At 46.6% G+C, this 27,796-nt stretch overlaps 2 protein-coding genes and 1 non-coding gene across 5 annotated transcripts; 1 reads left to right on the plus strand and 2 right to left on the minus strand.

Annotated features, from left to right (window-relative positions):
* Positions 1-1,544: 1,544 nt before the first annotated feature.
* On the minus strand, positions 1,545-1,617 carry TRNAM-CAU. The gene has a single exon. It is a non-coding gene; the product is annotated as a tRNA-Met (tRNA).
* A 4,989-nt stretch (positions 1,618-6,606) lies between these two features.
* Positions 6,607-14,183, plus strand: FAM83A (family with sequence similarity 83 member A). The gene is made up of 4 exons (XM_044421817.1): positions 6,607-7,089; positions 8,121-8,288; positions 10,089-10,213; positions 13,631-14,183. Exons 1-4 carry the CDS (start codon positions 6,607-6,609, stop codon positions 14,181-14,183), a joined length of 1,329 nt encoding a protein of 442 aa, XP_044277752.1.
* Positions 14,184-15,441: 1,258 nt separating this feature from the next.
* CUNH8orf76 (chromosome unknown C8orf76 homolog) lies at positions 15,442-27,064 on the minus strand. 3 transcript variants are annotated; one of them, XM_044421836.1, is made up of 7 exons: positions 26,755-27,064; positions 25,709-26,204; positions 23,302-23,397; positions 21,846-21,989; positions 20,894-21,363; positions 19,991-20,123; positions 15,442-18,448 (listed from the first exon to the last, which is right to left on the minus strand). In XM_044421836.1, exons 2-7 carry the CDS (start codon positions 25,931-25,933, stop codon positions 18,275-18,277), a joined length of 1,242 nt encoding a protein of 413 aa, XP_044277771.1. In that variant the 5' UTR covers positions 25,934-26,204; positions 26,755-27,064; the 3' UTR covers positions 15,442-18,274. The 3 variants fall into 3 exon arrangements, with proteins under 3 accessions (XP_044277771.1, XP_044277770.1, XP_044277769.1); XM_044421835.1 differs by having other exon boundaries at positions 26,693-27,064; XM_044421834.1 differs by having other exon boundaries at positions 25,709-26,351; positions 26,693-27,064.
* Between the last annotated feature and the right edge of the window lie 732 nt (positions 27,065-27,796).

Here is a 27,796-nt window from a genome sequence, read left to right on the forward strand (position 1 = left end):
TTCAAAATAAAACAGCTCAAACTCTCGTGCTCTCTTCACTCCCCTTCCTCTGACTTCCCCAGCCTCAGCCTGGGGCTTGCTCTCTTCACTGATCCCATGAGTACACGCACAAACACTCCCCATGTACAAAGGGACATCTCTACCTGGTCCACATTTTTTCAAAGGGCATCTAATTCTCTGCACTATTCAGCAATGAAGGGCTGTTGCTCATGAAGTTAAATGGTGCCACCCATGCAAAAAAAGTATCAGCGAGCTGTGGGGATACCAGGATTTGCAAAAGTACAAAAAACATCTCAGGAGGGGAAAGCTGCCCACCAAGTGAATGACCCTGTGCTATGGGCTTTGAGGCAACCTATGATGATAAAGCATTCACCAAATCTGAATTTATCTTTTTATTTTACATTCATATCTTGCTTTGTCTCTTGCGAGGAACCCAAGGTGGCTTAAATGCCCCCTCCTCTCTGTTTATCTTCCCAACATCCTTGTGGGGTAGGTCAGATGAAGAGTCAGTGAGTGACCCGAAGTTAGTAAGAACTATGTGTGTAAAACAGGAGTCATGCATGGCTATGGTATATAAATAAATCACGTTAAGAGTAATAAGAGTGATTGTGCATGTTCAATGCAAAACAGGTATTGCTTTAAGTGCATATTTGCATGCAGTTTTCACTTTTTAAAAAAATTCACTGCAGAATAGGGACAGGGTGCTGATCCACCCAATCCCTGCTATTAGATCCCAATTCAGATAAGGGGTGCTGTGCTTACACTAACCTAACGATTAGAAGAGGAAAAGGAGGACATTGCTGCTAGGTACAGAGGTAAAGCAAAGCCAGGTTGGGCCCTTATTCAGAATTAAGGCTTGCACGCGCATTCATGGGTGCAGCACCATCCTCACTTGCTGGCAAATGTGCCCCAGGTGTCAGCCTTGTTTGCACATTTATTTGGAAGTCCTGCAGACTTCAGAGGGAGGGACTTACTTCCCAGTAACTTTTGACATAGAATCACCTGCCGCATGAACCCATTGCAAGCCAGTTTCAGCTGCCCACATAAAGCCACAGGCAGTCTTCGGGCTCAGCCGACTACACCTGGAGCCCCAGATCTCTCTCGTGAAGCCCTGAATCCCTGGGAGCCCACCTGTCCCACCTGCTGTTTGCCATATGTGCTTCACCTCCTGGAAGTGCCTCCCCCTACTTAATTCTTGCAACCTAAGGCTTTTTTTTAATCCTGAAAAGGCCTATGTCTGAAAAGTTCGAAAGTCTAAAATGACTTTGGAGCACGTGACAATCATGCGCAACTTCGTGCAGTTTTTTTAGTCATTCTTATTGGTTTGCTTTTGGCCCTATGGGCCTGAGTGCCGGATATTTTCCATGACGTCCGATCGACGAACGGCTTGAATGGGGCCACCTGAATTTACCACTCCCCACCATCCTGCACTGCTTCGCTGGTTCCCCGCCCGCCACAAAACAGAGACCTTGGTCGTGCAGCGGTACGGTTGCAAGGCTGTGAAAGTGCAGAGATTTCCAAAAGAAGGGGCGAAAAAGTTCCACTGCCCCGTGTGAGGCTCGAACTCACGACCTTCAGATTATGAGACTGACGCGCTGCCTACTGCGCTAACGAGGCGGGCGACAGGAGCTGCAACAAGTCTTCACATGAGACGGAGAAGCAATCTCTGCATGAGTCGCTGCTGCTGCTCCTGCTTCTCTTGCTTTTCCCTGTCTTCGCGGACGTCGCTCCTTTTGCATTGCGCGGTTCCTCCTGGCGTAGCCACTGCAAGGAGAAACTGTCCCCGGGGGCAGTCGGGGAGACCGAAGAGCGCTCCCGCCTCTCCGCCCAGCCAAGGCCCTCCCCCTTGTCAGGGAAGCGCAGCCGGGGGGCTCCCATGTGCCCCCTCCGTGCACGGAGCTGCCAGTTCTTGGCTGCTGCGAGCCATTTGGGCAACCTAGCGGGTCTGACCTAGGCTAGCCAAAGGAGGAGATGAAGCGCCAGCCGGGACCCTGTGGATTCGCATGCCGGCAGGGCATCCGCCCAACAGGCCCTCTAACCCGGCATCCCGTTTCCAGCAGCGGTCAGCTAGTCAGGAGCTCTTGCCCCGAATTGCACCGGCAGAGCAAAAACTGCGAAGGTTGGAAATGCAAGGGGTAGGGAGAGGCTTCACTTTGCCATGAATTCGTCCAATTGTTCGTTTTAAGCCTGCTAAACCGGTGACCAACTCCATCCCCGGTGGGAGTGAATGCCCTAAGTTAGCTACACCGCAGAGTTGGAAGAAGTACAGAAAAGGGCAACACAAAGCATCCCCGTGAAAACAGGTTACAGCGGCTGGAATTGCTTAGCTTAGACCACGGACGAGAAGGGGAGTCATGAGAGAGGAGTACGTAACGCTCCTTCTCCTCGTAATCTTATCCTCCCAACAACAACCCTGTGAGACAGGCTGGGCTGAGTGAGACTGCTGCTGGTTGGCTGCTGTTTGAACAGACTGCTGGACTGGAGAGAGACCTTCGGCATGAAATTAATTTATCTACTTTATCTTGATCTATGTTGTAAGCCATCCAGAGACGCAAGTAATGGACGGCATACAAATTTTATAAGTAAATAAATAAGAATGATCCAGCCAGGCTCTGCGCTCCTTATGCTGTTGGAGCCCATCATCCCCAGACAGTGTGGCCAGCCCATGATCAGGGATGATGGGCATTCAGCGGGTAAGGCAACTCTGTCATAAACAAGGGCTGTGGGTTCAACAGCCCTCTTGCAAATAGACTTCCAACAAGCCAAGCATTTCCCAGCTGCTGGATACTTTCCTTTCATTGACCTGCTAAAAGACTGCAGGGAAGGAACGGGAAGGGAAGGATGGGGCAATATCTAACTTTAGAGTTTTGCCACAGAGCAACCCCAGGCTATAAAGCATTTGTGGTGACCAGCTGGCCTTTCCAATGTCTTCAACTACAGTCCCCATCATGTTGGCAGGGGCTCACGGGAGTTGAAAATAGCATTCAGTGGACGCTGTTTCCTAGCTTAGATCACAACAACATCAGGTGACTTTGACCAATCACCACAGAACAGGCCCGATAACAATAAATCCGTGTGATACATTGTCATTTTTTAGCCTGGTCTGATTGAAGCTGACAGGCCATTATTCACTTGTCAAGTTGATTCATCGAAATGACTCTGTCCAGGGTAATTGCATGCAGCAGTTTGTTGGCTAATCCCTTGTTTTGTGGAGCCTGACGCAGCTGCAGGCAGGCAGACGTTGAGGGCAAAGCTGCAGTTCCTTAATGTCAAGTGCCCAACTGGATCACAAAGGTTGATGCACAAAGGAAAGTGGCAAGCAGGCCTTATTGTGCACTGGGACTTGCTGCGCAGGTGTTCATACCACGCTGCAGGAATTAGAAATGCTAGATCCCTTCAGCTTTTAAAATTGGTCTGTACAACTTGTGACTTAACTTCATAGCAGCCTACCCCCTAAAGATTAATTATAATAACAAAAAGGCCCATCCATTTCTTAACATAAATGCTCTTCATTGGGAAATCTGTGCATTTTGCAATTCTTTAATTCCTTGGTGCTGTGCTGTGTGACATTCCCTGTAACCTCAGCCGCCGTTCCAGAAGCATAACATGTTCAATGGTATCAGAAACCGCTGAGATATCTAGGCATGTCAAGAGGGTCTCACTCTGCCATCTCTCTCCCAACATCGGTCTTCACTGTACCAAAGCCATTTCTGTGTCGAACCCTGACTGAAATGGATCCAGGTAATGCGTCTCTTCGGAGAATGCCTGGAACTGGCTGGCCACCACCCACCCAAGGACTCTGCCCAAGGGAGGACCACTCCCCACAGTCCCGAAGAAACCTCAGAGAGTTTCTTCAGGAATGGTCTCTCCATCGCCTCTTTAAAGCAACAGGGACCATTCCCTCTTGTAAAGAGGCACTGATCACCAAACTGGTCCAGTGGCCATTCCCTTCCTCCTAGATTTTATGAGCCAAGAGAGGATGTGGTTGCATGAGCCAGTCCAAGCACCTGGTCAGCATCCTCAGCTGACCCAACAGAAACCCGTCCAAGAAAACTAAACCAAGCTGTGGTCTGGGAACCTCGCCAGATTTGACTGCTGTAACAGTGGAGTCTAAGATCTGGTGAACGCAAGCGATTTTACCCTGGAAGTGCCTAGCAAATGTATTACAATGGGCTTCTAATGAATCTAAGATGTCCTTGGGACCAGCGTGTGATCGGCTCCAGATGACACCGAGAAGCACCAGCGGGCAGCAGACAGAAGAGTGGATAGTGGCAGTGAGGTATTTTTCTTTGCTGCACTCACTGCCACTAAAGGATTTTAGGCACTTACCAGGGCTCAGTTGCACCCCTGGGAGGTTTTTTATCCCTCTGTGCTCAAGCCTCTCTTGCTTGAGAGAGGCTTGTTCATTGCTCTCAACTCTGGGTATTACCATGCATGATCTGCTACAAGGAGGTTAACTTCTGTTTTCAGAGTTCGACCAGAGATTCAACAGAACCCCCAGTCATCTCAGCCAGAAAATCCCTCAGGAAACCATCTGGATCCATCAGCCTGGCAGCTTCTTTCCCCCCTTGTTAGGTCCCCCAGCCTTGCAGAGGGAAACAGTCACTTCTGCTCTAAATCTCAACAGGCCATGACACGGGACCACTTCAAAGCCCTCACCTTCAGGTCACTTTCCCTGTGCCCAGCTGAAGAAACCCGTCCAGAATGTGCCTGGCCACACAGGACAACGATATGTCAGGACAGTGCCTGTGATTGTCATAGAGGTCATGACATCCTGAAGGTGCTCTCAGTAGAGAAGTTAATGTTCCCCTTCACCTGAGACCAAGAGTCACATCCAGGACCACATTTGTGATGTCAGATGACGAGTCCGTAAAGCAAAATGGACGGTAGTACACCAACGGGATCTCTAATATGAACCACTGGCCCAACAAGAGATGCCAGCACTCTAGACTGGGAGCTTAGAGGGATGGAGAGAGAATTCCTACAGATCTTGGCAACACCCTCTGCCCAGGCCTCAGGTCTTCCTTGATGATGAACCACAATCCCTGGTGGGTAAAACCGGGAGATACTAATTCCTCCCCATTTGCTCACTCAGGTCACAGTGATGCAAGCCAGATTAGCTGCTTCAAAGCAGTTCTGTAGCAGGAGTGAATAGAAAACTGGGCAAACACATTGGACAATTGGACTAGTTTATGCAATCAAAGGAGCATCGTTTTCACATCTGTGCCAAAAGTATCCATGAATCTTAAGTTACTTCTTATTCAGCAACAACTTTGGTTCCATGTTTATTAGTTACAAAAATATTTATTTAATAAGGATTCGTCTGAGTTGGCCGATTGCTGGATGTGAAACAAAGCTGACACATCTTTTAATCAACCCACGTTTTGGCAAAGTTCAATAATCACCCTTTTGGGGAGGAGGTCATATTATGGATATATTTTAATATTCTTTACTATTTACTGATGTGTGTTTTTTGAATTGTTTAGCTGTCGCTTGGAAGTTAATGCCAAGTCAACATACAAGTTTTTCTGTGCCTTTTTGACAGCTGAAGATTAACATTACAACACTGAAAGGATAAACACCTCCTGTCTATCGCACAATGGACGGAGATCCTAGTACGGCGTTCTCTATTTGAATAGGTGGTATTAAGATGTCATTTGCAAATGGATAAATATGTGGGCTGAGAAGGCCCAATGAGTGCATCCAATCTAAAACTTCTCTTTTGAATCATGAGAGGTAGAAGTTGAGCTTTAAAAAAAAGTTAAGAATCATAGGATGCTGAACTGTGTAGGAAAGATCAAATGCGGATGCTTATTTTTGGGGGGGAAAGGTTGCACAGAATTGCACATCATATACATGTCTGAACATAATGACAACCGTTCCAACACAATATGCCAATTACACATCAATATTGCATGAGTTCCAGGGAAGTTAGAATGGATCCAGGCTTGAGTCATGCTTAGGGTCGACCTACTGAAATCAGTGGGACTTAAGTGAGACATTACTAATATTCAATGGTTTTCAGTGAATCTACTGTAAATGTGACTCAAGTCTGCATACAACAAACTGATAACAGAAGTGTATAGTCATAGGCCTTAATTTCATGTTGTCCATAATTAATTCTGTCTCTGAGCAATCTCAAAAATTGTCCAGCTGTAAGTGGGAATCATTTTTCCTCCTGCCTGAGCATTGCTTGAATTCCTTGCTGTGTCAGACTGAATGAGAGGAAGAAATTGCATGATGAACTCAAACCTGGATAATGAGCAGCTGAGAGCATTTTTTTCTTTCTTCCCCTTTCTTAGACCCTGAGGAGAAGGTGTAACTTTCTCAGGTGAGCAAACACATCAGCTTGAAACTTGACTACCATCTGGAGTTTAATTATTATTGAAATGCATCTGGCTAAGCTTGAGTGAGTTGTCCCTTTTTTTTGGTATACACCCAAAATCAAGAGAGAGTTGGATTGGGACAATTCACTTTAGGTCTCGAGGGTTGTGTGTCTCGATTAACGAAGTGTGGGTTCTCCACCCTGCACCGTTTGCACGTGGGAATTCTTTGACTAAACCAGAGTCATCCCTTTGCTCTCGTGCACAGGCCTGGCAAAGAAGTATGAACAGAGCAAGACACACTGGTAAGATTCGCAGGCGACTGGAGGAGGTCAAGAACTGGTCGTTCCGGCTGGCGAAAGTGGACTTTAGCCACAACGAAAGTGTGCGCCTGGCCACAGATGCCCTCTTAGATGGTGGGTTCTCGTCCTACCTCAAAGCCTTGGAAGAAGAAGGAGAAGTTGATTTCCTGTCTACGGTGGAAGCGCAATACATCAAAAAGAATGCAAGGGAGCCGTACTACTCCAGTGACACACACGGCGATGGGGAAGGTGGACCAAAGCAGAGTAACGAAGCCCGGTCTCTCGCATCAGGAACGTACTTCCCCCTTGTCTCTGAGAACAGCGAGCCAGCCCTCCTTCATACATGGATTGCTGCAGAGAAGCCCTACCTAAAAGAGAAGTCAAGCGCCACCGTGTATTTCCAAACAGACAAGAGCAGCAATATTAGAGACTTGATTCGCCGCTGCATTAACAAGACCAGTCAGGTATGGGAAGAGCAGCTATTTGTATTTCTTGTACAGTGAGATTAATATCCCACCTTTTCTCCTCTTGCAAAGAAAACAGCTTATACATGCCTTCTTTGATTTATCCTCAGAGCAACCTTGTTGAGTAGGTTGGGCTGAGAGTCAGTGTCAGGCTCAAAGACACCCGGTGAGCTTTTTAGCTGAGTGGGGCAAGGGGGTAGAACCAGGCTCTCTCTGAGCCTGCACTCTAACTACTACACTATACTGTCCAGGCAAAACCAGCTCTGATGGGCAGGCATGTAAGTGTAGGGCTGCTACCATATGATTTCTGTTTTGGCAAGTTTGCTTCACAGCTGTAGAGTGCCCCGTAAACACACACACACACACACCCCTTCTGCAATATCACATGTGGTTTAGGGGCTCAGCTCACAGGGGAGTTGGTTCTCTTTATCCTACTTTTACCAATGTAAACTCCTTAAAATGCACCAGCTTGCAGCTGTATGGTTTTCCTCCACTTAATGCTTAAAATAGACAAATGCAAAGTCTCCTTTTGGCAGGTATATATGATCCCATATCGATCTTTTCCTGAGGCGAAGCTGAAGAAGAGAGAAGTGAGGGGGGTACATACTAGCTTCTTCAAGTGTATCGCTTAGCACCTGTGAGGAACCCTCCAGATGTTTTGCAGTTCAATTCCCATCAGCCCCAGCTAGCATGGCCCATGACCAGGAATGCTGAGAGTTGTCCAAAAACATCTGGAGGCCATCAGGTTGCAGAAGACTGGTGAAGAGAGAGAGAGAGAGAAGGTAATCTTTGTAGCCACCATGACTGTGGTCAAACGGAGCACTATTGCCGCTTATCTGCAGATACCTGGTATTGTGATATTGGCTTGCAGGATGACTGAGACAAGGAATGAGAAATTCTTTTGAATAAATGATGGCAGCACTATGGGGGGGGTTGTCAGTGTGTAGGCTGCACTACAGGGGTGTTGTTTTCAGAACTCCATGAGGTATTTCTCCTTCGCTGGCATCTGTTTGTTTCTGTTCCCTCTGCAGGTGCTGGCCATACTGATGGATGTGTTCACAGATGCAGAGATATTCTGCGATGTCTTAGAAGCAGCCAATAAGCGGAGGGTGTTTGTCTACCTGCTGCTTGACCACAGCAACCTCAGGCTCTTCACTGAGATGTGTGACAAGCTGCACATCGCAGAGAACCAGTTCAAGGTATTTCCAACTCCTGTTAGGGATGCCGGTGACGTCTGCAGGGGATGAGTTTGGCTTTCTGTCCATCCAACCTGCAGATTTTCCCACTGGACCAACTTTTCCCAAGTCCCTCCAGCTTCTGCAGATTTTCAGAACAGTTCTTTACTTTGCAAGGATGATGAGATTTGTGCAATTTTGTTCATTTGCAAATGTGATTCATGCAGGTATGTGTTTGGAAAATGAAATTCTCATAAAGATCTGATTCCATCAATGAGCAGAGGACAGAACAAAAGACACCTGATATAACAGATCTAAGAAAATCCATACATCTCTAAACTCTCCAAAAGCTTTCTTCCAGCTGGTTCGACTTAGTTTGTTTTTGCTTCCACTGTGCAAGTTCTGTTGAATCACAACATAATACCTGATTGACTTTGCATGCTTGCTTGATTTTTAAGGAAAAAGAATGGTTTAGCCATCATATTGGCCTATGTTTGGAGCTACATTCCACATGGGGTAGAATGAGGTGGACAATCAGGAGACAGATTTTCAGTGCTATTAAAGGATGATAAATTGTCAGCTGTTGGTGATATATCACACACACGGAGCAAGAGCATTTGTCCACATCAGGTGACATATTTGTTGATATCATGTGTCGTCAAGTCTTCTCTAACCGATGGTGAACCTATGAACGGAAACCCTCCAAAATGCCCCATCCATGATGGCCCTGCTCAGCTCTTGTAAATTCCAGGCTGTGCCTTCCTCTAAGGAGTCAACCCATCTCCTATCTGGTCTTCCTTTTCTTTTTCTACCTTTGACATATTTGCAAAGATTAAATAGTGAAATGGGTTAACAACCAGTGATTGACATCTGCATTAGTTCTCTGGTCTGATGATAATTTGGTTGTGCCCTTGCTAATTTGGGAAAACAAATTCTTGGAGAAGACTGTACCTTGGAAGGCAGGTTGACATAAGAGGGACAGTTCACACAAGTGGATGCCATGTGTATGTTTGCACCCTGCAACCTTAAGTGTACCTATACCGCACATATGTGCACCCTAAAAAACATTGGCAGATGAGAACAACATCTCATCAGGGTTCCGTAAAGGAATTTCCCCTTGCCTCAGCTGGAGAAGTGGGGGACTAAACATGGGATCTTTCATTGAAGTTCAGCAGCACCCCCTTCCTAGAATATCTTTGCATCGGCTGGGTATGGAACGCCAGCGCCTTCACTACAGGAAAAATTCTACTGCTGAACCACCCCATTGATCTGTTTCTGTGTTCCCCCCAGCTCCCCCGCCCCCCACTATTCTGGTAGATTCTGGTAGATCTTGGGGTTTCCCTAAGCAGGATGGTCTCATCCTTCTCTCTGTGTGGATGGCGCTATTTTAAGCAATGACACTCTCCTGAGCACTGTAAGCGGGAAGTAGCTGTGAAAATGTCACCTTCAGACATCACCGCAACTTCATGTTTCGGTAGCAGCCAGGACCCAACTTCTGAAGCTGGGACAAGTCCCAAGCTGTAATTTGGGACCTTTGTGTACTTCAGTAATCCTCAGACTGGAGAAAGAAGGACTTCTGGTAAAAGTCAGAAACATATTGGAATGCATGGTAATAGTTACATAAGAGTAAAACTACAAGGAATGCTTTTTTACTGTCAGTCCTATTGCTAAATGCATTTCTATCCAGCGTTCCTCCAAGGAGCTCATCCATGCGTCTATTCCTGTGCCCACCTCCCATGCAATTATATCCTTGTAACAGCCCTGTGAGGTAGGCTGGGCTGAGAGATAGTGACTGACATGCAGTGTTCTTTGAAAATTTACCAGAACATTTCTGTGAGAAGCGTTACAGGGGAGGTCTACTGTGCCAAATCGGGCCGGAAGTTCTCGGGGCAAATCCAAGAAAAGTTCATCATCTCAGACTGGAGATATGTTCTCTCTGGATCCTACAGGTAAGCTCACCTGCCACATTTTTATTGTACTATGAGGGTTGCTGTTCCATGGGCTAAAGCATCTCAGGAAGGGAACCAAGTACCTTGATGCTTCATTTGCTGCTTGCTTGGAGAATGCTGCACTTTCTCCCAGTGAAGTATCCACCAGGCTGCCCCCACCTTTTTCTGGGCTTTGCTAGAACCTGACTGAACCAGCATCACTCTGTGGACCAGCCTGGTGCCTTCAATAAGCAATGGATGACAACTCTTAGCATCCCCCAGGCAGCATGGCCAATGCTTGGGGAAGGCTGCTTGGAACCCTGAGCTTCCTGGCCTTATCCCCATTGCCTGCCCCTTCAATGCCCATGCAGAGTTCTCCAGAGGGTTGCAGCAACCCCTGCCATCTTGGGCCCTTCCACTCCTTGCTCTGAGTGAGCCTCTTGACATCTGCCCCCAAGTCCTGCCCTGGTGGCAATGCAGTTGAAACCCTTTCAAAGCTTGCAGAGAGCAGGGAGAAAGAAAGGCACAGAGGGAGAACAGGAAAGAAAAGGGAGATTTTAGCACGGAGAGGAAGAAACGAGCTGGTGCAGGGACAGGTTTTTCTCATCTATTTGCAAGGCCAGAATAATTACATGCCTGAATACTAGCAAGATTTCAACATGTGCAGGAATAAAGGTGCTCGTTTTATCCAGTGGTTTTAACATTTGCTGCGTGCCGCCTGCCAACAGCCTGGCTCATCCATGCCCTGCTGATCTCAGCTTTGCTCTCCTGTGCTCTCTTTCTTGGGAGTCATTCCAGGATGGCAGGACAGATCACCTGCTGTGTTCTTAGCAGGTTGGCCACTTGTGCATTGACCCCGGAGAGGAATAGGACAAGCAGAAAAGAGGGTGCCTATTTGCATATACAGTACTAACATATAAATATATAATTAAATTTAGAAATAATGATTGTCACTTAAATAGAAACACAGTGCATCTCATTGGACAGGTGACCTGTGAGCCTAGCATGTGCTGCTGCCCAGGTGCGGTGGATGGGCAGCTGCGAGGCCCGCCTTTTCCTCCGAGGGTGCCTTATCTTTGTCCCAGGCTCTTTCCAGAGGCATTTTCAGAAGAGAGGACAATCATAAGAAAAGCAGGGTGCCATTCTGTTCACACAGCGGCCAAACAGCTGCCCATGGGAAGTTGACAAGCGAGGCAGGAGTATAACAGCACCCTCGCCCCCATGTTCCTCAGCAGCTGGTTTGAGCGGCTGGTGTATGTGAGCACACTGTCTCGTGGTGTGGGACCACGCAGCCATTAGGGCTAGCAGCCACCACTGGCTTTCTCCTCCAGGAATTTGGCCAACGTCCTTTTAAAGCCATCCCTTTGGCCACACTGTAAATTGAGGACTGCCTTCCGTAAAGGAGGAAGCCTGGCCACTGGAACAGAGTGAGGTGGCCCCCTCAGAAAGCAGATCATGAGTTTCACTGGAGGGCAGCATGTTTGCAATCAATCACATGTCTTTTAGATTTTATTGCAGGATATGGGGAGAAAGGCATGGGCATGGCTTGGGGTGAGTCTTCCTGGGTGGAGCTATTTCCAGAGAGTGCCCCGTGAGCATTGCTATACAAGTTCCCCCTCAAAGCGTGGCTGTCCGCTGCAAGGAGACAAGCCTGGAGCAGTGACTCACGTGGGAAACAACCTGCCTCTCTGTACAGTTGCTGATGAACATGACTGGATGGGAACTCTTGCATTTAGAAACATAGAGAGTCAGAAGGGGCCTCCAGGGCCATCTAGTCTGACCCGCAGCTCCAGCTACCTCCGCTCATGCCATGCCTACCACCATGTGAAGGTCCAACCGAACCTTATTTGCTCATTTACTTCTTTGCAGCACCGAAAATACCTATTTATCCGACAGAGGACTCAAGGCATCAAACAATAATATATGCATTAAAAACAAAATGTTCACTATAATGTAGCATTTAGTCAAACCTGTTAAAAACAATGATAAACGACATACACAGCATGCAAGCAGTTAAAAAAATAAAATGAAAGCTTAGCAGCAGACCAGGTTAATGACATAGCTGTATGAAGGCACTGTTGCCTCTCTGCCTGCCTGGAGGAGGACAGCAGAAAGGGGGACAACCCAGAACCCAGGAGAGGCCTTCTCTTGCCTCCCCACTTCTCTTTGGTGGTGGCGGTACCAAGAGAAGGGCCTTTGCTGGCGACTTACTGACCTTATCACATGCATATCCCAACTTTCTTCCAAGGGTCCTGTACATGTCGTCCATGCAACAGCCCTGGGAGGTACGTTAGGTTGAGGGCCAGGGACTGGTCCAAAGTCACCCAGTGACATTCAAGATGGCACGGGACTAGAACCTGGATCTCCCAGGTCCCCAGTCCAACATCCTAACCACCACGCCTCCTTCATTGCCGCCCTGTGAGCCTCACTTGGAAAGGGATGCCCAGATGGCCGCTGTGAGCCGGTTTGGGCTCAGAGAAGTGCTCAGGCAGCCATTTTGCTCCTGAGCTGTGTAAGGCTCCATAGGCCAGCCTTGAGCAAAGCTGCAGGACATGAGGCCAGGGAAGGCTGTGGGGAGCACTTGCCGTGTTTTTCTATGGGAAACGTGACTGGAAAATGCAGAAACGAAGCAAAACTCTGGAGATGCTCCAGACAGGTTTTCTCCAAGCAACCGGCTTTAATGAAATTTTAGCTTTGGGCTGGGGGGGGGGGGGGGGGGGGGGGAGAGAGAGAGAGAGAGAGAGGTGAGGTTAAGAAAACACCCCTACACAAGTATTTTATCTTGATATGTGGGTGTGGAGCAATATTTGGCTGCACTGTCCAATGTTTAAATTATTTGAGGTTAACTGAGGCAGACACCTGAAATCCTCCCTCGAGCCCTACAAAGTTGTATGTTGAAAGTGGGAGTTGGCAGGGCGGAAAAACACTGTGCATTTTCTTCCTCTGTTTAAGCACAAGCGAATGGTTGCCATGGAAAAGGGAACCTGCTTTAAATACACAGATGTTTGTGCTTTTTACAGCTAATTAATTTTGTGAATCAAGAAACATTTAAAAGTATCAAAATGGCTGTATTTAGGGTGAATTTGGGGTTCTTGGTGGTGTTTGTTTTGTTTTAGGGGCTTCCTGTTGACTCTGTCCCATTTGATTGCTCAGAGTCATTCTCATGATCATTTTAGCACGAGTCTGCAGAGAAAAGTGGGCAGGCGGTGATTCCTGAGACTCAGAGCCACTGGAGAAGTTGGAGACCAATTAAGATGCTTTGTCCCAGGTGGCTGCTGGGTAGCTTTCTGATCGCTTGGGGGATCATCCTGGGTGCCACCACTAAGAAGGCCACTGAAGGGCTTTCAGGACAGCCCTTCATATTATGCTCAGAAGTGTTTCCTCTTATAACCCTTTAACCTGGATACTCACCCATTTTCCCCTTCTGCCCTCATCCAGCTTCACGTGGCTGTGCGGCCAGGTCCATCGGAATTTCCTCTCCAAGTTCACCGGCCAAGTGGTGGAGCTCTTTGACGAAGAGTTTCGCCATCTCTACGCCATGTCCAAGCCGGTGGCGGGACTGAGGCCTCCGTCACACACGTCGCTCCTCTTACTCAACAAGAGCACCGCGGCCACCCAAGGCAGCCTCCCCAGCAGCAGCACCCGGGGACACATGCGAACCCCCTCCGACCCATTCAGCTGCCCGTCCAACAGCAGCCTCTCGGCAAACCAGCCGCCTCCCAGGGCTCCCGTGTACAACAGCCAGTCCACGCCGCTGTCGCCGCTTACCAGAGTCCACTCTTTCCATGGCTACACCACATTCATGGCTGCCCCTCCTCCAAACGGGGTCCAGGTCAACTATTACCAGCGACAGTACATCACCGACTCCCCGGCCATCCTTTACAACAACATTAACATTTACAGACCGGTGCGAGTGAGGCAGGAGGGTGTCAGCAGGGCACAGATGAACCCCGTCTGGCAGTGCCTTCACAAAGCCAATCTCATGGGATGACTTGCAGCCAGGCTATTGGTACTGTTGCTTGCCATGAGTGTGAATATTGGGGTATAGGGGGGCAGGAAGCAAAATAACCATCCTGCCCAGTGCTGAGGTCTTCTGAAGAGACACTCATCATGGCCCTGCGTGGGTTGGAGAGCCATTTGGAAATCACCAGCAGTGGGGCCTTCAGTGTGCTGGCTCCTACTCTTTGGGATGTCCTTCCAACTGAGATCAGGAATGGATCTAAATTACTTTGATTTTGGGCACTGGCTGAAAATGTCACTTCAGGTAACCATTTACCGCCTAATAATGGGATTTACAGACTTTTTTGTATTTTTATTCAATCTACACCACTCCAATATCTTATGATGCCAAGTAGTTTGTACATTCTAAATGGACAGGCAGATAGATATAGGATGATGAGTGATCCATTGATTCTTCCTCCAGTTTGATAATCTCTGTTGTGTTTTTGTTTGATTTTAAGAAATGTTTCTAGACTTCAGAGCCGCTAAGAACACGAGAATTTATTAGGGCAGTGCGCTTCCTTAGGAAGAGAAACCAGCAGGATTTATTTTTAAACCCAAAATGGGAAATGTATAACTAACATGGCTAATAGATGGCCCATAATTTTGAGTCTGCAGTACTAGACTCTTTATCAATCCAGATAGAGGGCAATTCTCTACATGTTTAGATGGAAAGAGGTCCTACAAACTGTAGGACATTTTTTCTAACTAATAATGCATAAAAAATGCACCTTTAAACACAAAGCAGGCTTTTCTGTGCAATTAACAGGGAGTGAAATGCACACTAAACTATTCTGAGTAGACTTTGTTCTTGACAAAGCTCAGTTTGTGAGGGCTGTCAGAGCAATTATGTTAAATTGTAAACTGTACTTACTCCTGAGTCCAAATATATCAATCTGAGCTTACTCCTAGGTAAAGGTGCTTACAATAGCATCCTTTGTTTTTCACGTGACCTACTCTGAAACTTTTGCTTTTTGTGAGTAAAAAGTTTAAAATGGGAAGAATCTTTTCTGTGTTATGTATATATTCTTGCTATTCATTTATACCTTTTTAGTATATATAAAATAAAGTTTTATCAAAACATTGCCAGCTACTGTGAGTTCTATATCACTACTCAGATGCCCTGTTCCAGAGGTCATGGGATTACCAGTGCAAAAGAGATGCACCCTCAAAGTTGCACCCTCCATTAAAGGGAAATCTTTTTGGCAGAGCAATTCCAAGGGCATCCATGGCTAGAGAAATCCACGATGTTCAGGATAAATAAACGTGTAGATTTATTGAGAGGGTAAAAAATAAACAGCAGATCTACAGTTGGGCCACAGCAGCAGGCATGAAGAACTTTTGGCAACTAAGGACTAATTTTCAACTTTTGCATCAGAGCAAGTTTCTAATTAGAAGACCATACAGCAACTGCAAGGTCATCTGAAAACTGAATGCTTATGTAACTTCAGGAAAGAATGGGGAGGAAGAAATCAGTGGAATACTGGAGAGATCTCTGGCGTTTTATACGCAAATTCTCACACTGGCAGCAGGGCCTGGTTTCTTGACCTACAGCTTTGTAGCTGTTTTTGAAACAGTTTGAACAGAGATTCCTGAAGTTACAGAAATGAAAGAGACACCCTGAACAGGATTCCCAGTGAAAAAAGGTGTGTCTTTCCATTCTTTCTCACCCTTTTTCTTCTAAGCCCTATAACCTTTGCCAAATTATTGAGTTACCTAGATACAATAATAGACTGTGGCAGATTATGCAATTTCTTAGAGAAAGAAAATCTGACGAATGAGGATAGGCTGAAGCACAGAATGCACAACATTCTCAGTGAATACTACAGTGTTGAAGTAGGTGTGAAGGTAAGGAGGAAGGGGCTGAAGTCCAGCATTTCAATGACTGGCACCTGAGCTTCAAACACAGATGGCCAAATGATGGCACAAGCGGGAGTGTACAGCCATCTTGAACTAGAGCAGGGCTCAGTTGTAAACAGCTGTTGCTCAGTGGCAGAGCACCCGCTCAGCATGTGCAAGGTCCCAGGTCTGAGCCACGTCATCTCCAGGTAGGCCTGGAAGGCCTACTGAAAAACCTAGCGGGTTGTTGCTGCCAGTCAGTGTTGCCAAAACTGGTCTACATGGACCAAAAGGTTTAACTCAAGGCACCTTCCTCTGTGCCAGGAACCAAACCTAGACCTTCTGGGGCTCCCCAAATGGCCATGCTTCTTTCTCTGTGCCAGCCCCCATTTCCCTCTAGCCCAAATATTCAGATGGTTTCCTGGCTCTGGTGCAAGTTTTCCCCATTCCACAAGTTTTGAGAAACCTCTCCTAAGGCTTAGTTCCTGGCAGTGAGAGCTTTAAGTGCAAGACATTTTTAGCCCCACCCAATAATGGAATACAGCCCCCAAGCGTCTCTGGAATGGAATTTGGTCCTCCTGCCCCCCTAGACTAGAAGATCAGGGCTTGTTGTCCTGGCTACATCCATCTCCTCTTCCAGGCCGCTGCTTCACCTGGTAGACCAGGGCAGGCACACAATATCAGTAATAGTCAAGCAAGCCACAGTCTGCTAGCAGCCACATACTGTGACCTGCCCAGGAGTTGGTTGCTACCCTGCCTTTGCATTCCTATGGCAGGCAGGTACCCCCAAAACAGGAGATTTAACCAGGCCCTCATAGACCAATGGATAGGAACAGGTAGAATGAAAGAGACGCTATCTCCATGCTGGCTGGAGATCATGGGATCTGTAATCAAACAAACCCAGATTGGAGAAAGCTGTTCTGCACTCAGCATCTTCCAGAATCAAAGGGTCAAAGGAGAAAGCAGTAGGCTAAATAGACCAAGGCTGTTCTTTGTAAATATTATCTGTCTAGAACTTTTTTGTTATTAAGAGAAATAATGGCGCTTGGATTGCTTTCATGCTTTGTATTCCTAGCATCTTGATCAAAATATGCTTGTGGGAAAGTCGATGACATTTTCTACCTCTTTCATGGAACACAAGTGTCATTAAGATGACATGAAGTACCCTTAAGAAAACACAGCAATACTTAGCATAGGGAGAAGGGTGTCAAGAGCCAATCTCTTCCTGCATTCATTCACACAAAGGCTCTTGTTCACTGTGGCAAAATTTACAATAAATACAGCCAATCTATCCATGAGAACTGCCGGAAGGTGAAAGGAGCATTAAAGCCACCTACACACCTTGATTTTCTGGAATGTAGATTGTGGGGAGGTAAAAGCAAAAGAAGCGTACACATCTGCTTCTTCCTGATCTGTGACAAAGCTAAAACGAGTCACAGCAGCTTACGTTTCATGCAAAGAATTTCAAGCAAGAGAATACCAGGACACACAAGGCAAAATTGAAAGGAGTGTTCCATTCTTGCTCAAAAAATGCCACAGGAATGTCTTGCAAAAGTGGAGCTGGGCATTCATTCAAATGCTCTACTCTATTACTGAGCCAACCGCTTTGTTGTAATGCTTCGTACATTTGGTTTCAGTCCTTTCATGCCACATGGTAAACCTTGTCATCAGTTGACAGCATGCTATAAACATCTGTTTTGTAAAAACAAGCATATAAAATAAAATAGAAAAACATGTAGTCTTAATTTTACAAAAACAAAAAAACACAACCAAACATTCCATCACCTTTGCAAGTGGACAGTGTGACTAGCTGGAGGATCAAAAAGAGGCAAAAAAGATTGTCAATGATAAAATTTGTCCCAGTGGTGCCAAAGAAAACCAAAGTGCATGGGCCACAATTACCAACCCCAAAAGGTTGGCTAGCGGCCTAATGCCTTGCAGCTTGGCTGAGATGCTCAGCCTCCTTCCCAGTGGTCAAGGCACTCTGATAACCTTCCTCAATCTGCTGAGCTGCCACCTAACATGACCAGATAACACTACCTTATGGAAGGCTGCTCTTGCTTGTGAACAGGGCAGGCTCTACTGGAAAAGGCAAGCAGAGACTAGACAGATGGATCTTGTCCCAGCCATGGAATCCCCAGTTCTTCTCTTGCCAGGATACAATACTGGTAGCTGGAATAAAGGCACCCTTCAGTCAGGGCAAAAGCATGCACAGAGAAAGCGTCTTTGTGCTGCCACACTGCATCACGTGTGACAGTCCGAGGGAGAAAACTGGTCTCCGAGCCTTTGGAACCATTTTCTTTTGAATTCCACAGAAGAGACTGTCATTGCAGAAGTCAAGGCTGAGGGACCTAAGCATCTCACTTCTCCTTGAGCATCCTCCTTCAGCTTTTCTGGGATGAGATCCTCCCCCATAGTCTGCAAGGAAGCAGGCAAAAAGTATTCAGCAAAGGGTTAAGATTTCTCATCCCAACTTTACATCTCCATCTAAAGAAAACATTGGATTTCACACTAAGCAAGAAAAATGACCAGCCCACCTGTGTAGGATACAGAAAGCCCCAGAGAGGTCTGCCTGGCACCATCATTATTTGTTTTTCGGCGCCAGCCCAAGACCTTTTTATTCAAACAGTATTTTAATAATCTTTAATATTTATAGTCTTAATTGTGCAGTCAGTGTGTTTCCAAGTTTTAGTTGTAATTGTATTTCTTTTATTTGTTGATGTGAGCTGCCCCGAGGCTATGTACCAATGGGAATGGCATATAAAAAGTTAATTAATTAAATAAACAAACTAACTAACTAATTAATTTAGTGTTTAGACACCCAGTTAAAATGACCAGGGGACAGGCATGGGAAACATCCCTCTCGTTTCATGTTCACTGCATTAATTTTATTTGTAGCCTTCCTTTCTACCAAAACAAGCTCAAGGAGGCTTGACTTACATGCACCATTCAACCAATTAAGCCAGAAGGCCAGAGTGGCATGACAGCCAAAGTGCTGAAAAATGGAGGGAACCAGGAGATCTGGGTTCTAGGCGCCACTCAGCCAGGAAAGCTCACTGGGTGCCCCAATTGCTCACTCTCAGCCAAACCTACCCCCCAGGGTGGTTGTTGTGAGGCTAAATGGAGAAGAGGAGGACTATGCAAGCTGCAGGTATGATATAAATGCAAAATAATATTAAAGCAATGGAGCAGTAAGTTAAAATACAGTAAAAACACCTAGATATGCTGCAACAGATTGCTTCTTTCTCAATGGTAGCAGAGACAAGGAGAGAGACTTCTGCATTAGGGTCTCTGAGGGAGGGGGACAGAGAGGGCTTTTGGCTCCCTCCTCCCCCAGAGATCTTCCTACAAATTGCTCTCTCCCTGCTGTTGCTAGCAGAGAGGAAGGGTCTTTTGTATTGGGTTTGCTGGGATGTGTGCATGTTGATGTTAGTCACCCCCCCGCCCCGCACACACACACACTTTCCAGCCAGCATCACAAGCTGGGCCTGAAAAGGCTGTTTTCCTGAGGAAGCCTGTGAAATGCTGGCCAAGCTCTGAGGAACAGCTCACGTTCCTTGCTGCTCTAAGAAGCCACACCTGGAATGGGGGGTGGGTTGGGAATTGCAGGAAAGCAGAAGCCAGATAGATATCAGGAGAGCTCTTGACCCACAGAATAGTCTGCCTTGGGAAGGGATGGGCTCTCCTTCACTGAAGGTATTTAAGCAGAGGCTGGAGGGTTGTCTGTCTGGGTGCTGAAGTTACAGAATTCCTGCACTGAGCAGGGGATTGTAACAGCTGACCAATTCCATACATGCATAATTTTCAGCTGACCAATTCCATACATGCATAATAAGCTTTTGACCAGGTGGCCGCCTGCTTTCCCTTCTCCAGGTCCAGCAAGAACAAAATTTATGCAAAGATGTTGGATATAAATAATTTATCCAGGGCTTAGAACTAGCACAAAAAACCTCCACTCACCTCAGTCATCAAGGACAAAAAACTTTCCTTCAGTCCAAATGATGCAATTTTGTCTTCAATCTCCTGTTGTGCCTTTAAGTTACACTCTAAAGCAAAGGAAGACTGACTGAACTGCATGAGCTGAAACAAGAGCCTGGGGATAAGGAGAGAAAACAAAACAAAAACTCAACATCTACAGCGAGGCCAAAAGAGCTCTGGCAGTCAAAAATCCACACAGGACAACACTGAAGTAAACCTTGGCTTTAATAGTGGGTGCTTGAATGGTGCAAGGGATCTGGTCCCACAGAGGAGGGAGCGCATCTTGCAAATGAGCTCTTCCTGTACAGACAAACAACTGAATGGGTCTTAGAGATGGTTTGGAGGTTCCATCAAACCGCTGCTTCTCCTAATATTCAAAACTGCAAAAGCCAGGAAGCTACTGGTCATGGAGGGAAACAGGAAAAGAAAATGGCCACACCAGGAAAGCTGGAGGGCCAAGGTGGGATGCCAGATGAGCTGCATTTGGTCTCTGGGTCTAAGGATCAACACTTCTGGTTTAAAGTGAAGCACATGAGCTGGAGCAAGCAAGCTCAGGGGAGGATTCAGGACTTCCTTTTAATCCTTGATCCCAGGCACCATTACTTGTATACTTCCCCTCCAGTATGACAAATAGCAGTTTCAGGTATTCCCACACTCAGCAGGATAGTTCAGATTGGAAAAGGGATACACATGGATAAATCCTGATTCTTCTCCAAACTTTTCATAAACGGATGAGAAGCTGCTTGTCAGGTAAAAGCAGCCTCCGCAACCCCCAACTGCTCTGAAGTAAATAATATACTCACAGATCTCCAGCATCATATTTCTGCCCTAGCACCAGAATTGTGGGTTATTTTGTACACAAAAGCAGATTCTGTTCTGTCATACCTTGCTCTAACAAAGGAAGCACAAGAATATATCCGGATGATTTCAGATCCTTCCTGTCCTGAAGAATCAAACATGTCACTCTTGGATCTGGGCTGGGCCTCTGGTTTTCCTGAGGTACTGATGGGACCCTCAGTTCTTTGGCATTGCTCACAAGAGCTTTGGGGAGAAAACTGCAAGGAGGCCTCCTTCCCCCAGCTGTATTTTTTGTCAGACTGCAAGTTGGCTTCATTCGACAAAGTGTGGGGGGAGCTTTCTTCCGGTGCGCCATCACCTTGCAATGATCCTGGCGCCTGCCAAAGTCTCATATATGCTTCACCCAGTAACTTCCAATTTTCTGGGTGAAAAGGGTGCAACATAATGAGCCCATGCAAGCATTCGATCATTTTCGCAACATGCCCCACAGTACGATAAATGGCAAGCCGCAGCCTGAGGACCACAGTTACGTGGTCAGTGTTAGTTGCGCCATTTCCCTGCAAAGAAAGAAGAAAAATATATCAAGAAGGAATCAGCGTAAATAATGTGGCATACATTTTTTACCTAAGGGTCTGGAAGAAGAGGAAGACAGAATCTCTGCTTTAATAAACACCTGCTCAAGTTTCTTTAAACATTATTTTCAAGCTTAACAGAACCAAAGAAAACCCTACACCTGACAATTCACTAGTGAAGTCACATTTGGAACGCTCCAGAAGTCAGGAGTCATGCCTTGGTGAGGGTTCCATACATGAATGATGTGCTCTTTTCCACCTCTCCAAAATTGCTCCCTCACCCAGATGTATTCAGCATAATAGTAATGACATGTTTCTTTCTGGAAACCAGTTGGAGAAATCTAAGGGGTGGGGCTGGGGGAGAAAATAATTCCATTCTTTGGCAAACTAACCAGCACACGGACATGCATGGAATAATTCTGTTGGTGGTGATGCTACAAGAAGGAAGGAACTAGAAAGCTACCAACCAGTGTTTCTGTGATCTCCAAGGCTTCCATCTGTCTCCCCAGATGAGCTAAGCAGCGAGCCTGGCTCTCCTGCACATCTCTTCTCATGGCAAGGTTACTGGGAGGCAACAACGTGAGACATCCAGAATATTCACACAGGGCCTTCTGAAATGAGATTTGCAAATGCCTGAGAGCCAGTGTGGTGCAGTAGTTACATGTGCAGGGGTGACCTGGGTTCTAGTTCCTGCTCAGCCGTGGAGCCATCTGGGTGATTTTGGGCCAGTCAGCCCAACCTACCTCACAAGGTTGTTGTGAGGATAAGATTGAGGGGAGTAGGAGAATTATGAAAGCTTGAGTCCCTTGAAAGAAAGAAAAAGGGGGGATATAAATGAATAAATGTTGAGCTGAACCATAGTGAAACTCTGAAGGATAGAGTGGGATATATTTTTGTTTCATATATTGTAAACCACTCAGAAAGTTTTGGCTATGAGGTGATATAGAAATGAAATTGATGATGATGATGATGAGGAGGAGGATATTCATAAGGGGAAACAATCCATTTGCTTAGAAATACAAGGTAAGTTTAAGGCTACCATCATATATATAGCAGGGGGATGGAATATCAGGCCTGGGACTCGAAACCATCTCACTTGAGATCTTAATCTGTTCCTCAAGGATTCCCCAGACAGCTCCATCTGCTTTTCCATGTCACCAGGTGATTCTTGGTTTTGGCTGTCCCTCACCTGCCGCTTCTTTGGAAGTTTCCTGGCTTTTGCAGGGTTTCCCACATTCCCTGTCATTGCAACGACCATCCTAAGGCCCATGAGAGGTTTAAACTCAAAACATGCTGCTATTTTTTGGTCATTTTGTCTTTGGCTCCACTGCCCTTGAAACGTAATCCTTGAGAACGTCTCCAAAACTGGATTTGGCTGCAACACCCCAGCTATACACATTTCCCAGGCTGTCAACTCCACTGAACTCAGCGGGACTCAACTGCTAGTAAAAATGTTCTGCGCACTTGTTAGAGCAGTACAATAATGGAACCAATGACCCAGAGAGGTTGTGGACTCTCCCATCTTAGAAGCATTCAAAGTGCACCTGGACAGCCATCTGAGAAAGATGGTTCAACTTGGTGTTCTGCACTGAGCAGGGGGTTGGACCCCATGGTCCTCTGGCCCCTTCCCACTCTGCTATTCTATGATTCTATGTACACGATTGCACAATACCAGCAAAAAGCCCAATGAACAATTTGGACACCTTGCTTGTAATACTTTAGGAACTGCTGCAATTAGTCCCCAGAGGGAAAAGCAAGATGTAACATTTTAACCATATCAAAAGGGGACAAATTATAAAATCCCTTTGATCCGGGGCCAATTTTGGGCATGACTGTGAAAGTGAATCAAGAACAAAGTGTGCTAAATTCATAGCATCCACTTTCCTTGCAGGAAAATGTAAACATGAAATGGGGAGACAATACCTTAAATGCCTGTTGCTTATATGCCAAATCTCCTCTGAATTTTTTTACATTGGCAGTTTCAGCATCATCCTCGCAGCTTGTTTCCTCACAAAACCACTGCGGAGGGAGAAAATTGGTCAGTTTTTGTCATGAAGCAACTGAGCAAGTGCAATGTAAAGATTAAAACCGAAGCATGGATGGACTCTCCTGTTCCATGTACGTGCATTCATTTTTGCAGCTCATCTTGCAGCAATGCTAAAAACATGCTGGACCAATCCCAGGGTCCATCATTCTGTGCACACACTGGTCAAGTAGCTACCATGGGGATCCCACAAGCAGGACATGAGTTCAAGAGTACCTCCTTGCCCATGCTCCTCTGAAAATGATATATATAGGCAATTGGTATCCATCACTACATCTCTTGGAAGTGAATCCCAGGGTGCTGCGTGCAGGTCCCTCCTTCTACCTGTCCCGAATCTTCCCCCCATCTCCCACTCAAGGGATGCCCCCAGTTCTAGTATTACGGAAGAGGGAGAAAAGGGTCCCCTCTCCACTTTCACCACACCACGTGCAGTTCTGTGCACCTCCGCCATGCCTCTCCTTATTTGCTAGTCTATCCCAGCTGTCATAACCTTTTCAGTTGAGTCCTTCAGCACCTTCCCCCCTGTCCAACACATCCAGACACAGAGACTATTTTCACTGTCCAGGTCAGACTAATGAACTAGGCTTGTCTTGCCTATGACAGAACATTGCCAGAGTTTTTTTGTGGCAAACTGAGAAATGCTCAGTGGCAAACTGAGAAATGCTCAGTTTTTTTAAAGTGCTTCAAGACTGTGGAATTTTTCCAGCAAGAGATTTAAGACTGTAATCCTACACAATGGTGCCTCAAAATTCGAATGTCCCTAAGTTTGAACATTCCAGAGTTTGAATGCTAAAACCTAGATAAAATCATTCCAAAGGTTAAATGATGCTTCTAAGTTCAAACGGGAGGTGCAATGGGGAAAAAATGCTTCTGTGCTTTTTTGATTAATTTTCAATGCCTTTTCGATTGTTCTCAGTGTCTTTTGAGTGAGTGCCTCTTCAGTGCTGTTTTGATCATCCTCAGTGCCAAAATGGGTATTGTTTAGGGTCTGGGAACAGATTAATTCACTTTCCATTATTTCTAATGGGAAACATTGCTTCAGCCTTCTAACAATTCAGAGTTCAAACAGCCTCCTGAAATGAATTAAGTACAAAGCACAAGGCACCACTGTATGTACTTAGCAGGGATTAAGTCCAGATAAACTTGCTAGATCTTACTTCTAAGTAGGCAATTAGGATTGCAGTGTAAGACAACTGCTGCTCTTGTGCAGTTCCCTTCTTCAGGGCTGGCAACCTCACACCCTCCAGGTATTCCAAAGTACAGCTCCCATAATCTCTGACCACTGACCATGCTGCTTGGGGGTGTCTGAAAATGCAGACCAAATCATCTGGAGGGCCACAGGTGGCCCAGTCCTGAAACATGACCAATGTCCAGTGCCACCAAACTGCTGTCTTTGGTCAAGGGGTGGAGTAGCCCCTTCTAAGAGCAGCAGCTACAACTGGGGCTGTTCAGCTTAGGAAAAAAAGGCAAGAAAGAGGAGACACAATAGAGGTGTTAAGAATAATGCATGATGCGGAAAAATCTCTCCCTCTCCCAAAACACTTGAACTCAGGGTCATCCCATGAAGTGGATTGGTGGGAGGTTTAGGACAGATATATGGTAAGTCACACAGAGAACCCAAATATGGGCTATAGTAGTGGCATAGCCATCGATAGATAGATAGATAGATAGATAGATAGATAAGGGAAGGAAGTACTTCTTCACGCAACATATAGATATTCTATGAAATTTGCTGCCATGGGGTGATGGCCACCAATGTAGAAGGCTTTAAAAGGGGCCTGGAGAAATTCAGGAGGGAGGGAGGAGGTTATCAGTGGCTATTAGCCTTACTGGGTGTGTGCTACCTCCTTTTCCAGTTGCAGAGGGGTTTAGTCAAATGGAGGTCTTGCACCCCTCCTGCCTGAGAGATCCTTTGGGCAGCTGGTTTGCCATCATGGGTACGGAGGGCTGGACTAGATGGACCTTTGGTCTGATCCAGCATCACTTTTATGTTCTTACCTTTTATCCAGCCCCACACACAGAACCTCCCAGAGTCTACCTGAAGATAAGCTCACCTTTGTTCATGTGCAAAGTGCAAAATCCTTCCAGAGGCTAGCTGAAATTAAGCACATCTCTGAGCGTGTGCAAAGTACCTCACCCCCCCCCCCCGGTTCGGCAAACAGTGTATCTACTAGGCTAGAATTTGAGAGGCAAAAAGAGGCAGGAAGGCAGTATCTCTAGAACATTAATAACAAAAATAACTGATTTAAAGAGCACAGAGCCGAAGGGTCTTCACTTTCCTCTCACCTCGGGCTCGCAGCGTCGGGCACTATAGGCAAGGGGCAGCGAGGCGCGGCCGTTCCGGCTCCGGCAGCTCCCCTCGAAAACCGACTCCTCAAACTCGAATCCGAACGGTGCCTCCATCCCAGCCAAGTGCCGGGACAGCGAGTACTCGGCGGCTAGAGCGGCTTCGCCGGGACCATAGAGAACTACGCGGCTTGGAACGTTTCGAGCTGTCAGAGGCTCTCCCATATAGATTTACAGAGAGCGGCGAGGCTTGTCGTGTAGACAAGCACGCAGGATCTAACTTCCGGGTTCCCCAGTGAAACGGTTCTTTGTTCTCCCCGGTGTAGAGCCATATCGGTGGGGAAAAGCCAGGATTTTAGGCCAGTGTGGCTGTGGTTGAGGAGCAATACCCACTTCGGAGTGTTCTTTTCTTATTTTCTCTTCTCTTTTCTTCTCTCTTTCACAGCTCCAGGTGTCTATATACGCATGGCTGCGGAGTGCCACTGAGAACTGCTAGCTGGGAAACAAAAACGGGAAGCTGCGAGACGCAGGTAGGGCAGCCTTCTTCAGCCTGGTGATCTCAGGATTTTGGGGCAGTACTTCCCATCAGCCCCAGCCAGCATCTCCAATAGTCAGGAATGCTATAACCTGTAGTCCAAAACATCTGGAGAACACCAGCGTGGAGAGGGTTGTTTTAGAGGGTGAGAAAACCTCAGAAGTAACAACGTGCCTTGCATGGCATCTTCAGAACAAACCAACCCACCATTTATATCAGTTACTAATACTTTTGAACAACTAAGTAGAATAAAATCCCTAAACTTTACAGTTTTTTAAAAAATAAGTGATAGACTTGAAATATATTAAATTGCCACTATAAATTTCTATATCTCGATTGGATTAGATAATTCTACATCATTGAAGAATGCATTTCCAATGCAATTTGCGACGTACAATGATAAGCGGAAGTTTAGATTTCCGTCGCTCTGATCTTGCCTCTTGCTTTACCTGTACGGTAGTCTTAGCGGCGTGGCCTACTCAAAGGGAACCTGGTTGCTTCTATTATTCACCTGGCCGGTGAGCCGAATTACAATTCTCATGTCTGGGGATTGTGGGAGTTGTAGTCCAACACACGTGGAGCCGTCAAAGGTCTTCACTGCCTAGGGATACTGGGAGTTACAGCCCAACAAGCCCGAGGGGAGCGGGCGGGCTGCAAGATTGCTCCGCTCCCTGCGGCATGCTGGGAGTTGTAGTCCGACATACCCAGATGTGGAGCTGCAGGTTGCTCTTAACCTGTCAGAGATACAGAGCCGTTGGTAACACGCCGCACCCCAGCTTGATCTAGGTAAAGGGATTTTGTTGTTAGTCGCGAACTCATGTCCGACCCATCGCGACCCCATGGACAACATTCCTCCAGGCCTTCCTGTCCTCCACCATCCCCGGAGTCCACCTAAGCTCACGCCGACTGCTTCAGTGACTCCATCCAGCCACCTCATCCTCTGTCGTCCCCTTCTTCTTTTGCCATCTATTGTTCTTGGCCTCAAAATGCTAGGCTATTCCCTCTCATGACACTTAAGGGAACTCGCTGCCACAAGATGTGGGTAATGGCTGCTGGGGCTGATCATCTGATGAAGCTGGACAATGAGAGATTAAAGGCACGATTAATCTAATGGAATTTGCTGCAAGATGTGAAGAGGGCCATCCACTCAGATAGCTTTGAAAGGAGATGAGGAAAAATGATGCTCACTTCCGACTGTACATTATGAAAGCAACTCTGCTTCTGTTTGAGCCACTTCCACCTGCAAAACATCACCTGCATGTTTGCTCAGAAGTAATTTCCACTGTATCCATTGGGCATTACAGCCCTAGACATACATGCTAGGGAGTAAGTTTAGTCTTACTGGCTGTGCTTCAGGTGAGCCCTACCTCTGTGGACAACATCCAGGCTGAATCCCATTTAAGCCTCTGGCTGGCTGGCTCATGAATCCCCTCCAAATTGGAGAAACTGACATGGGCATTTCCCTGCATGAGGTACCAGATGGAATGCTTGGTATCACACAACGTTATCATTTCCAGCAGGCCTTTCCTTGCCCCAGCCTGTGTCCTCTGTCC

The sequence above is a fragment of the Varanus komodoensis genome, unplaced genomic scaffold (assembly GCF_004798865.1).
Source record: "Varanus komodoensis strain SLA01 unplaced genomic scaffold, ASM479886v1 scaffold12, whole genome shotgun sequence".
NCBI classification, from domain to species: domain Eukaryota; kingdom Metazoa; phylum Chordata; class Lepidosauria; order Squamata; family Varanidae; genus Varanus; species Varanus komodoensis.